General features: G+C 49.3%; 2 protein-coding genes across 5 annotated transcripts in view; both read left to right on the top strand.

The window, feature by feature from the left end:
• The window catches only part of Sez6 (seizure related 6 homolog (mouse)), a 48,073-nt gene extending 46,117 nt beyond the window's left edge, over positions 1–1,956 (top strand). Inside the window, exons 14-17 of one of the 2 annotated variants that reach the window (XM_013016389.1) lie at positions 181–219; positions 464–581; positions 659–761; positions 917–1,956. In XM_013016389.1, the coding sequence (XP_012871843.1) occupies positions 181–219; positions 464–581; positions 659–761; positions 917–949 (293 nt within the window). In that variant the 3' untranslated portion in view covers positions 950–1,956. The remainder of the gene's footprint in view (positions 1–180; positions 220–463; positions 582–658; positions 762–916) is intronic. The other variant, XM_013016388.1, reaches the window with a different exon arrangement.
• A 3,032-nt stretch (positions 1,957–4,988) lies between these two features.
• Positions 4,989–12,451, top strand: part of Phf12 (PHD finger protein 12) — a 50,217-nt gene continuing 42,754 nt past the window's right edge. For 2 of the 3 annotated variants that reach the window (XR_001175076.1, XM_013016531.1), the window contains exons 1-2: positions 5,015–5,612; positions 6,271–6,452. Coding sequence is in view for 2 of the 3 variants with exons in the window: in XM_013016531.1 (XP_012871985.1) it covers positions 5,547–5,612; positions 6,271–6,452 (248 nt within the window). In the remaining variant the exon portion in view is untranslated. Of the gene's footprint in view, positions 5,613–6,270; positions 6,453–12,451 lie in introns of all 3 variants that reach the window. The other variant, XM_013016532.1, reaches the window with a different exon arrangement.

Raw genomic sequence — 12,451 nt, 5'->3', positions numbered from 1 at the left:
TACTCTTGGTCTCCCCAGTCTCTGCCAGATCCTTCTGACCTGGCATCATCAAGACATGCTGAAGTAGGCTCTCTTTGGACAAATCCTCCCCATGATCATCCCATTACCTCTGCTTCTTGCATTAGTGGCTTGGCCCATTGGGCTCACCCACTGCCCTTGGCCCCTCCCCTCTTGTTCCAGCCTCTCTGGATGGGTTCTACAGCGGCCGTAGCCTGGATGGTGAGTCCCCAAAACTAAGAGGCAGGGAAGTGGTCTCCCTTCATCTGGTTCTTACAACCCTAAGCCATGGGTTCCCAAAGACAAGATGTAGAGAAAGAGTGCTCTGGGCCTAGCAGGGCATAAAGCTTCTTCCATATCTCCAACCAGCTAGATGGAGCTGATATTTGACTGGCCTTGGGCAGAGGTGAGGGAAATGGGATCCAGTAACAGGGATCTCTGCTCCAGTCTCACCCTCTGCTTTCAGTTGCCAAGGCACCTGCTGCCTCCAGCACCCTGGATGCTGCTCACATTGCAGCTGCTATCTTCTTGCCACTAGTGGCAATGATGTTGTTGGTGGGAGGTGTGTACCTCTACTTCTCCAGGTGAGTCTGCCTTCTCTTCTCATACTTGACTCACTTCTGCCCTGCATTCCCAACTCACAAGCTTCTTTACCCCACAGGCTCCAAGGGAAAAGTCCCCTGCAGCTGCCCCGAACACATCCTCGTCCCTACAACCGCATCACCGTGGAGTCAGCATTTGATAATCCCACTTATGAAACTGGAGTAAGTACCTATGCCAGCCTAGACATCCTCCCCAGGACTCAATCCTCTACTTCCTTGGGTAGATAACCTAGAGTCCTGCGAAGCCCTCTTTCTTCTCCTTGGGAAGTTGTTATTATGGTCTAACAAACATTATACAAGTTTCCAACTCCCAGAAGTCTCTTTCCTTTGCAGGAGATGAAAGAATATGAAGTCTCCATCTAGGTGAGGGCGGCCCAGCCTGGGGATCCTCAGCCCTGCACAGCAAGGCTCCCCGCTTCCTGCTGTCCCTCCACCTCCTGTACATACCACCTGGGAAGATGCCACCAATCCCTCAAGAACTTGTGCACCTCCCTGCCTGCAATGCCCACCATGGCCTATTTTCTTGGCACCCACTTAAGACACTTCCTTGGGCTCAAGTCAAGAAGCTCCTGACTCTGAGGAGAACACAGCTAGACCACATCACTGACAGCCAGCATTATGACCTCCCTTATGCTCTGTTTCTCCTGCCTTGAAGTCACTGGCAGACAAAGAGCACTTTCTCCACATGGTCACCATCCAGCTCTGGCATGTAGGCCCAATAGGGCTGACTTGACAATGATGGAAACTGCACCAAGGTACTTCTCACAGGACCATCATCAGTGGTCAAAACTGCTCTCAACAGTGGCCTGAAAGGCCAAACCTCAGGGAGGTTTCCAGTCTCTTCTCTAAAGCCCTAGAAATGAAGAGCTTTGCCTCCTTCCCCATCCCAGTGGAGGCAATAATTAGAAGGGATCTAAAAGGGTTCATAGACTCTACCCCAAGCTCGGGTTGGGCTTCACCAGTTATTGACACTCTACACCAAAGGAGAACACCACTGCTTCCTGGCAGCCCTATACCCTTAGGAGAAGGAAACCTTCTTTGATGTTTATCTGTCTGTTACAAACATTCCCTTTCCCACTAGTCCCTCCTCCAAGCCATTTGCCAGCCTTTTCCTCCTGCCTCTATGTTATGGCTTAAGAGGGGTAGGTAGGCATATTCTGGAGAGGAGCAGAAGTCCAAGGACCCAGGAATTTGGCATGGATTGGGGGGTTGGAGAGCCCCAGGAATAAGCCTAGGAACTGGTTTAAGGCCACTTTGTACATATAATGTATTATATGGGGTCTGGGCTCCAGCCAGAGAACAATCTTTTATTTCCATTGTTTCCTTATTAAAATGGTGTTTTTGGAAAAAAAAAAAACAGTAATGGCCAGGTTCATGGTGCTTTCTTGGAGGGAAAGGAGTGGGTAGAAAAATGGGATGTGGGCCTCAAGACCAAAAGGAATGTTGAATCTACCCATCAATCATCCCATCCCCAGATTAAAAAAAAAATGTTACCTATAGCAAAATAGGGACCACTGTCCCCAAAAGGTGAGTTTCAAAAATAGCAAGTAAAATGAGAAACCAAATGTCTAGTGGAACCTAAGAACCCAGGTGCTCATCCAACCTAGACACACAGGTCCAAGTTTGTTTTAGCCTCAGAAAACATACAGATTGTCATACAATGCAGCTTAAGGGTTTTGCTCCTAAATTAGGCAAAAGCTGGGCCTGTGGGCTCTTTAAAGAGGTGGCCAGCTAGGATCAGCTTAAATTTACTTCTACTTATGGTCCCCAGAATGCAAATGCTTAGAAGTGTGTTCATTAGAGTAAAGGAATTATGAGATTCAGAAGCCAGAAGACAACAATCCATGAAATAAATAATAATGGTGACTAGTACCTTCTACAGTTTTCTGATGGAAAGGTCTAGACCACAAATGGTGCACAACCTAGCACAAGCCACTTAGAATCATGGAGAAGGAAAGCAGAATGCAATGTGCAGTGCCTATATTAGCCACAAGAGGTCGCTTCTAAAGGCATCTGTACCCCACCTACCTGTTCTCAATTCCCCTTGAATAGCCAGAATTGGAGCTCTCCAAGGTGGCACTAACTCATCTTCCAAGCTCCAAGATAAAGGTGTATGATTAGTTTCCCTGACATTCATACAACCAATTATTTTTTTCATGAGTCCACAACCAGCTACTATTCTCAGCTGCAACTGATGGTGATGACCAAACCAAACCTCACTTGTTGGGTATGTGCCAATGGCTTATTTTTGTTGTTGTTGGTCGTGGGATTGAACTCAGGGCTTGGGGACTGTCCCTGAGCTTTTTCCCTCAAGGCTAGTGCTCTACCACTTTGCGCCACAGTACCACTTTGAGTTTTCTGGTGGTTATTTGGAGATAAGAGGACTTTCCTGCTTGGGGCTGGCTTTGAATCACAATCCTCAGATCTGTTTCCTGAGTTGCTAGGATTACAGACATGAGCCACCGGCACCTGGCCCAATGGCTTACTTCTTACTCTGTAAGCCTTCAGGCTGACTCAACAGCACAGCTGGGCTCAATGCAGTAGGAAAGAAACCAATGACAGAGGGCAGATAAGGTTCCAACTTCTGAGGGCCTATGACATGAAGTATAGCCCCAAGAGGGATATGAAATCTAACCTCTTCCATACAAGCAACCTAGCCCAGCGCTCTTCTCTCAGAGAGTCACATCGCAGGCCCCCAAACACTAAAGTATATTGTTGGCTGAGGCTGACAGAAGGTAGAGGGCAGCTTACCCACATTCTCCACCTTCCCATGATCTTATTCTTTCCAGGACCAACTGTGGGCCATCAAAAAAGTGAAAAGTAAAAAACAAAAAAAACAACAGCAACAAAAAAAACCCTTAAGATTTTATACACTGGCATCCACATCTATGTAATTCATTCTTCTTACAGTTCCCAAGGAGCAGCAACAATTCCTCAGAACCAGTAAACATGGTCTAGCTTGTGAGTCAAGAAGTCTATTTAATTCTCGGTTCTGTCATAAATTTGCTATATGATTAGGCAAGTCACTGCTCCTCTCTGGGCATCGAGAAATGAAGAAATGAAATCGTCTCAAAGTCCTTTCCACTTTTACGACTCAGAGAATGCTGTGTGCAGCAACATTAAAAGCAGGCAGGACACAGCAACATAGCAACAATGCCAAACAAAACGTCTAGCAAGTACAGCCATATACAGTTCCCTCCTCAACTTCATCCACAAGCCAACAGCGGTTGGTATCGGGTCATTTCAGATGTGTCAAGAGGAGTGTAGGACGCCGGGCGCAGAAGCACGAATCCCCGCCCAGGATTCGAGATGATGAACTCAAGACTACAAGTCCCAGCATGCCGCATGGCAGGTCTCAAAAGCATTCCCTCCTCCAGGCAGGCAAATCACTTTTTCCTCCCCACCCCACCGCGCCCCCAGTCTAGCCTATGGTGTAGTGTCTTGCACGCAAACGGAACTACGATTCCCACCACCCATCGAACCTATCGCGATCCTTATCCCAGGAGGCAACGCGCTCCCGCTCGCCCTGTGACCCCCTTTGCGCGTTGCAAGCAGGGAGTTGGAGTCCTCTGTAGATAGGTAGCAGGGCGTTGTCAGGACTACGCACTCTTCGGCGTTTGACTTCCCATGGAAGAGCTGGTCTCTGGAACAGTGGTCAAGAAAGGGTAGTAACTAGAAGGCGATACTCCACTCGGTGTCATCACCACACAATGTAGGGATGCCTGGGCTAAAATTAAGATGTCCCGAGGGGGCGGAAATGGGAACAGCAGCTACCCAACTCGTCACCAAAAGCGTCGGTTTTTTTTTTTTGTCGCAATGGCTTTTTTTTTTCATTACCAATATGGCGGCCCAGTCCAGCCACACCTGACGCGGGAGTCATCTACTACATCCTTATGAATATAGGTGTCGCCGACAGCCGACTAAGCTCCATTCACAACCACACTGGCTCCTCCCTGCTCAAGCCGGAGGACTCCCAAGGGCATGGCCGCCTATATCCCATTACCAAAATGGCGAAAGGAGCTGCTTTCTTGAGAGGTCCTGCAGGTGGCAATACGCCTGCGCGGAAGGCGACGGTGTGGTCTAAGCGCTGGAGAGGAGTCCCCTCCAACACGCCTGCGCGAGAACAGAGGCCTCTCGGTCTACACACAAACACCAATAGGGGAAGAGCCCCCCGGTTTCTGCGGCTGCGCTATGACCCCTGCGCGCTTTCCCAGGTGCCTGCGCGAGGTTGCAAGTCCCGCCCTTTTAGCTCAGTGCGCTGGCGCAGGACAGGAAGGCGGGGCTTCTGAGCTCCAGACGAATGCCAGCGCGGCTGCGCGCTGGGGGGTACCACCTCTCCGCGGCTGCGCGGGAGCCCGGCCGCCGGCTGTCACTGCGGTTGCGCGCGACGAGCGGCGATCCCGGGGCGCCTGCGCGGGTGGCTTTGCGGGCGCTCGCGGTAAGTTTGCGCCAAGTGCGCGGCAGCCGGGACGCAGACGGCGGCAGCGGCGAGAGGCGGAGTCCGGGACCACCCCCCCATCCCCCCCCCCCCAGTCACCTCACGTACCACAACCTCACCTAACCTCTCACCCCCCCCTCCAGTCCCCCAACCTCGGGATGGCAGCGCCCGCCAACCTTCCCGACCGGACCTGCGGTCGCCAGCGCCGGCTTTAACCTGTGGGACTAGGCCCCACCGAGGCCTGACCCCCAGAACCGGGATCCACTGTGCAGTCAGCTGCCGGGCCGAGGCTGAGGGGATTCTCCCCCCTCGCGGCCCGTGGGGAGGACGCTGCCGTCCCAGGGACTGGGGACCGGGGGGTGGGGGGGAGCCAGGACGAGGAAGTCGGGGCCCGCGTTGGTGAAAGAGAAGAGGAGCCGGAGTCAGGAGCGCTCCTTCTCCCCGTTTCCCCCCTCCCCCTGGGGCTGGGGGGGCCGGAGCACCGAGCGCCCAGCTCCTGAGGTGGATGAATGTGGGAGAAAATGGAGACCAAGACGATCGTGTACGACTTGGACACGTCGGGGGGGCTGATGGAGGTAAGACTGGCCCTCATCCCCTTCCCCCAGCGCTGGGAGGGAACCTCCGCCCCACAAAGCCGGCCCTAAGCTTGAAGCACCAGAGAGCTGGGGAGGGGGGGAGGGGGGAAATGTTCTTCCTCACCCAGCCTCTCCCAACCATCTCTGCAATTTGGGGGGCTGAGACCAGCTTCCCAGGACGTTTGCAGCAGTTTCACCTACCCGCCGCCCTCGATTTGCTCTCCTGAGGCTTTAGCCCACTCCATCTCGATGCACCGGCGGGCCTCCCCACCCCCTTCTTGCTGGCCCCTTTGTGCTTCCCCCACCACGTCCGGGTACCGGGCTTCAGGCCTCTCCCGTGCCGGGCTCTGGAGTCCCCCACTGTCCATACAAGGAAGTGGCGAGAAGGGAACCGCGCACCGTTTCCCCATCCCCCCTCCCCCCCCTACCCTGATCCTCCCCATTTGGAAGAAGCTTTTCTCGTTGTTGTGCTGCCGGAACACGGTTAGGGTGGGCTGTCCCTGGTTCCGGGGACTCAGAGGTTCTGGGAGCAGTCTGGATGGGAGGAAGAAGGACAAAAGGGGGGAGAGGGGTGGGTGACGGAGAAGCTGTTCCTGGGAGGCGACGGACCGCCCGGGAGCTCCGAGTATGCACACACGCCGTTTGTGTGTGTGTACAGCAAATCCAAGCTCTGCTGGCTCCCCCCAAGACGGACGAGGCAGAAAAGCGGAGTCGAAAGCCTGAGAAGGAGCCTCGGAGAAGCGGCAGGGCCACCAACCACGACAGCTGTGATAGCTGCAAGGAAGGTGGAGATCTCTTGTGCTGCGACCATTGCCCGGCCGCCTTCCATCTCCAGTGCTGGTAAGGCTGGGGACCCCTTTGGAGGCCCCTGGCGGAGCCCCCTCGGTACATTCCTTCACCTGGCCTGCCCCTGCCTGCCGAAATAACGGGCGCTTGCAGCCGCTAGCTGGCTCTGCAGCCTCTGGGACGAGCGCCTCCCCGCCCCCGGGTGTCTGCCCAGATCCGGCCGTTTTGCGGGGAGGCGCAGCGAGGGTTCCGGATCCCGCGGTGGGGGTTGGGAGGAGTATGGCGAAGCCCAGTCTGAGATTGGAAGTCGCTGGGGAGCCGAGACCGAGCGGGCCCCGCGGTGGCGGGGGAGGAAGGGGAGGAGCTCCGAGCCCCGTGCCGCTCGGCGGCCGCGCGCTCGCGGCCCTCAGAGCTCCAGTCGGGTCGGGCTCTCCTCCCGGTGGGTACGCAGAGCCTTCCGCCGCCCAGCTTCTCTTGGTCCAGACTCCAGCAAGCCCGCACTTGAGGCTCCGGAGGAAATCATGGAGGGTGTCTCTCGAGTCCGCCTCTTCTTTTCCCCTCTGTTTACAATATGGCGACCTGCCTTTAATTTATATTTTTATTCTCAGCGCCATTTTGGCTGCATATATGAATTGCAAAGGTCCTCTGGAGAACAGTGGGGGCAACCCCCGAGTCCCTTCTTCAGAATCTCCTCGGGGGCCAGGCTGGAATCTGGCCGCTTTGGTCCCTTTCTCTGCCTTTGCTTTACCCCCTGTTGCCTCTCGGAGAGTTGCCTCCCTCCTCTCTTTTCCCCTCCTTGCACTGCTGCCTCTTAGGAAATCAGGCCCGGTTAGACAATTAAAATTGCCCTTGGGCGCCGATTTCACTTCTCTGCTCTGTGTTGGCGAGCCTTTGGCTGCAAAATTCTTTGCTGCTGGGACAGGTTTGTGTGTGGTGGCTCCGGAAAGGCATTTTTAAGGAGCTGAAAGCTGGAAAGTCGTCTCCTCCTTCTCCCTCCCTTCCCCCACAGTAAACGCAAGAGGGGAGAGACCTAAGAGGAAGGGAGGAGACTTTGCTTGTACACCCTTTGCTTGATCCTCCTCAGCCCAGAGCAGTCTCAAAGTTTAAACTGCATCTTCTGCTTGGAGAAAGCATCTCTCTGCCTGCCACAGGAACCCAGATCGCGTCTTTTTCTGCTGGGTTCTGTTGTTCAACAGTTAACTGAGGCAGGCGTTTGAGAGGGGCGTACTAAAGAGAGCTAGAAGGAAAGGGGCTGCCATGGTTGCCGTTTTTGGCCCTCAGTTTTTGTTATTTTTTGTTGTTGTTTTTTAAAGGATATTTCCCTTAAGAGTACTCCACAGTTCCACTCACATTCCACCTCTCAGTCTGTAGAATAGGGTCTATTGTATTTGTGTTAATTGCAGGTTTTGAAGCATTTATTAGACAGATGACTGATACAGGCAAGTTAAATCTGTGGTTAGAAGTTTTGTAGGAAACTCCTCCTTACCATTTCTAAGACAAAACCCAGGAGAGTACCCCATCTTGGCTTGTAATGTTGCAGGGACAAAAATGACTATCCTGGAGGAAACTTCACTGTTGGCCTGCAAGTTGTTGCTATGAAGTGAGTCATAAAAGCAGTAGGAGTGTGTGGATTTTAAGCATTTATTTCCTCTTAGGTGTACTCCTGGAGAAAATATCTCTTGTCAAGATTCCTGTGCTGCTCTTGAGCACAGGAGTTTCTGCCTGGATGTGTTGTGTTGCCAGTTATTTTCAATTGCTTGCATTTTTTATTGTGCTTGATAGGTATACATGTACTAGACTGTTATAGACTTGTTTACTTTTGTGTGTGTTTGTGCATGCATGCATGCATGTGTGCTAGTCCTGTGGCTTGAACTCAGGGCCTGGGCAGCATCCCTAAGCTTTTGTGCTCAAGACTGACACTACCACTTTAGCCACAGCAACACTTATGGCTTTTTTGATGGTATTGGAGATAAGAGTCTAAGGGACTTTATTTTCTGGGCTGGCTTTGATTCAGGAACCTCATATCTCAGTCTCTTGAGTATCTAGGTATAGGCAAGAGCCACCAGCCTTGGGTGTCTAAGTTAATGTTTTATCCGTAGGATGACGTGCATGTTAACCAAATGGTGACTCCTTTGTTGAGAGCATTTCATAAGCTCTGTATTACCATTTTTGAATCTCATTTGTTTAATAATCCTGAAATTGTTTATTTGAAATCTGAGTATATGCTCTAGTTTGCCTGAGATTGGGCTTTTAAGCCTTTTTGTGTGTGTGTGCCAGTACTGGGGCTTGAACTCAGGACCTGGGCACTGTCCCTGAGCTCTTTTTGCTCAAGACTAACACTACCACTAAGCCACAGCACCACTTCCTATTTTCTGGTGATTAATTGGAGATTAACTATGAACTTTCCTGCCTGGGCTACTTTGAACTTCAGTCCTCAGATCTCAGCTTCCTGAGTACCTAGGATTACAGGTATGAGCCACCAGTACTCAACAGAGCTACAGTCTTGAGTAGAAAAAGCCAAATGATTGCTGCAGGGTCCTGAGTTCAAGCCCCAGTTACTGGCACCAAAAAAAAAAAAAAAGAGGAAAGAGTCTGAAACTAAAACCTAACCTCTTAATCTTTTAATTAGATGAGTCTAAGTCTTGTAAGATTAAAAACAACAATTTCTGCTTTAGCTGGAAGGAGAGGGAAGGACTTTTTAACTGTTGGTAAGACTCCGGCCCAAAATATATTTCATTGAATACTTTTTTTCTTTGTTTCTTTTTGAAACCATGAATGGGAACTGGTAATCAGATATTTGAGAAATAGTAGTGAATGAGGTAGGGTTTGTTTCATGTCTTCAGTTTTCCCATTGAAGAGGCCAGTACTGAATGTACCATTGACAATCTGAGTTATTATCTAAATCACAAAATATTTTAGGTTTTGGTGAAAAGGTAGGAAGAACTTTTGTTGTTGTGGTTGTGAAGCTTGAACTCGGAGCCTGGACACTGTCCCTGAACACTTCCACAACACTACTTCCGGTTTTCTGGTGGTCAATTAGAGATGAGTCTGGAAGACTTTCCTGCCTAGACTGGCTTTGAACTGTGATCCTCAGGTCTTAGCCTCATGAGTAGCTAAGATTACAAGTATGAGCCACCAGCAACCAGCTGAGGAAGACTTTTAAATAAGAACTCACCAAGGTGAGTTTCATTTAGTAAGGTTTATCATACATTCCTGCCTCTAACCTGTACTTTCCAGTGAAAATGAAGTACCTGCTGGACTCCAGTGGCTCACATCTAAAATCCTAGCTTCTCAGAAGGCTGAAATTAAAAAGCACTGTTTGAAGCAAGCTGTCCAGTTAATCAGCAAAAAGCTGGAAGTGAGCTGTGTCTCAAGTGGTAGAGTGCCAGCTTTAAGCAAAATAGTTAAGGGATAGTGCCCAGGCCCTAAATTCAAGCTCCAGTACCAGTCACATCCCTCCTCTTTCCTCTCCCCCACACCCCGAGAGAGAGAGAGAGAGAGAAACTGGGCCTCCAGTGGCTTATGCCTGTTATCCTAGCTACTCAAGAGGTTGAGATCTGAGGGTCACAGTTCAAAGCCAGACCAGGCAAAAAAGTCAATGAGACTTTTTTTTTCTTTTTTTTTTTTTTGGTCAGTTGGCTGGAACTTGGGGCCTGGGCACTGTACCAGAGCATTTTTGCTCAATGCTAGCTCTCTACCACTTTGAGCCACAGCTCCACTTCCTGTTTTCTGGTGGTTAATTGAAAATAAGAGTCTCACAGACTTTTTTTGCCCAAGCTGGCTTTGAACTGTGATCCTCAGATCTCAGCCTCCTGAGTAGCTAGGATTACAGACATGAGCTACTGGTGCCTAGCTGTCTGTGAGATTCTTAATCTCCAGTTAATCACAGAAAAGGCTGGAAGTGGTGCTGTGGATCAGGTGGTAGAGTGTCAGCCTTGAGCAAAAGGAGCTCAGAGACAGTGCCCAGAGTTCCAGCCCCAGGACTGGCAGAGAGAGAGAGCATGAATATGAAGTACTTGGTTAACCAAACTAACCAGTGTTGTGAAATCAAGCTATTAATATCTAAGGCAATTTTGATTCCTCTGTACATTTTTTATTAACTTGTTCTATGACTATTTACTTTTACCGTATGGGAGTGAGAGTAAGGCTGTGTTTTCTCTTGCTTCCCTTTTGAACTGATTATTAGTTCAAAGCCAGCCTGGGCAGGAAAGTCTATGAGACTCTTGTCTCAAATTAACTACCAGAAAACGGGAAGTAGAGATGTGGTTCAGAGTGGTAGAGCACTCAGGCCCTGAGTTCAAGCCCCACAGTGAACAAAAAAAAGTGAATTATTTAGATGAGTATAAGGATGATAATATCACTTACATAGAGAATAAAGTTGTAATTTTGCAAATCCTGTAGGTCATTATTGCAGTGTTGCTGTATTTCTCCATTTAAAGTTACTTGAGACAAGGCCTTTCTCTGGCTTACCAGTCTGTCTCACAATGAACTGAATCTAGTAAAATGTTCCAGAAGTGATTCCTAGGCAAACTTTACCTCCCAGGCTTAGTGACATAGCCATAAACCACAAGGGATTTTTCTAAAATAAACTACTGGAGGAAATGACTGGTCAAATAAGCTGTTTTAATTGTCCTGTATATTCTCCTGGGCTGGTACACTGTTAGGAGAAGCATTCTTCTTCCCAATTAAATGAAGAACCCTATATCTTGGTTTTTTGTAACAATCAAAGCTTTTAGCTAGATTGGAGAATCGTAGTTCAAAACCAGCCCAGGCTGAAAAGTCAACATGAGACTCTTATCTCCAATCAACCACCAGAAAACCAAAAGTGGTGCTATGGCTCAAAGTGGTAGAGTACTAGCCTTCAGCAAAAAAGCTCAGGGACAGTACCCAGGCCCTGAGTTCAAGCCTTATGACTGACTCCCCCCCCCCCCCCCAAAAAAAAGCTTTTAAGTGTTCCCTGGTTATCCTAACCTTTGTCATAAATAAATAATTATAAGTCGAGCCTTTTCTAATTTTCCTGGATCTTTGTAGACTCACTGGTTGAACTTCAGTTGTCATTGGTCCATCTTTCCAGTTTAGATGGATTGTTGTCACTGGTAGAGTGAATACCCTAGAGTACCAGTAATGAGACTGACTGAAACCTGACTGGTTTTTTTTTTTTTTTATGGTTTTTACATGGCATTTTGCTCCAGACAGACAGGAACCATAATGGTCTGATTGAGAAGTGCATCTACCTCAGCAGACCTCAGCATGGTCCCTTCCTGTCAGACAGATTTCTGTAGCATTTGCCTCCGCATGTTATATTTGGAATTGTTGGCTGGCTTTCCTCTCTCTGGTGTTGGCAGCAAGATCCAAAATGAGGTTTTCGAAGAATGAGAGTAAAAAGGTCTCTGTGCACAGGCAAAACTAAGCTCAGCTTAGTGTTTTGCATATTTAATTTACAGTGAGTCATAACAAAGGTTTCACATATAGAATAGATTCTAGAAAAGGTTTTCTGAAAATCTTTGCTGTTTGAACTTGTTTTTTTGAGACAGTCTTGCTGTAGTCCAGGCTGGCCTGGAACTTAACATGGAATTATTGGTCTGTGTCAGCAGGCCTGGCTAGGTGACAGATTGTAACTTAAGACAAATTTTTGGTGGTATCATTGTAGGAATTTTTTCATTTGAGATGTGTCCTGAAATCCATTAGCATACTCAATAAAAGGTAGGATGCAGTTACAATCTCTTCAGTTTCCTACTGCTGAAAACTGTCTAAGTAAAAATGGGCTTCACTAATATATGAGGATAGCTTTTGTCCTTTACTTGTAAGTTTTGAATTTTTTTTAACTGTATTTTTTTTGTCTTTTTCTTTTTTGGTACGGGGGATCAAACCCAGGATGTTGCACTTGCTAGGCAAGCGCTTTGCCACTGAGCTACATCCCAGCCCGTGGATTTTTTTTGGGGGGGGAGGGGGCGGATCTGGTCGTGGGGCCTGAACTCTGGGCCTGGGCGCTGTCCCTCAGCTCTTCAGCTCAAGGCTAACGCTCTACCACTTGAGCCACAGCGCCACTTCCG

The sequence above is a fragment of the Dipodomys ordii genome, unplaced genomic scaffold (genome assembly GCF_000151885.1).
Source record: "Dipodomys ordii isolate 6190 unplaced genomic scaffold, Dord_2.0 Scaffold31, whole genome shotgun sequence".
NCBI classification, from domain to species: Eukaryota; Metazoa; Chordata; class Mammalia; order Rodentia; family Heteromyidae; genus Dipodomys; species Dipodomys ordii.
This window is presented reverse-complemented; position numbering and strand designations above follow the sequence as displayed.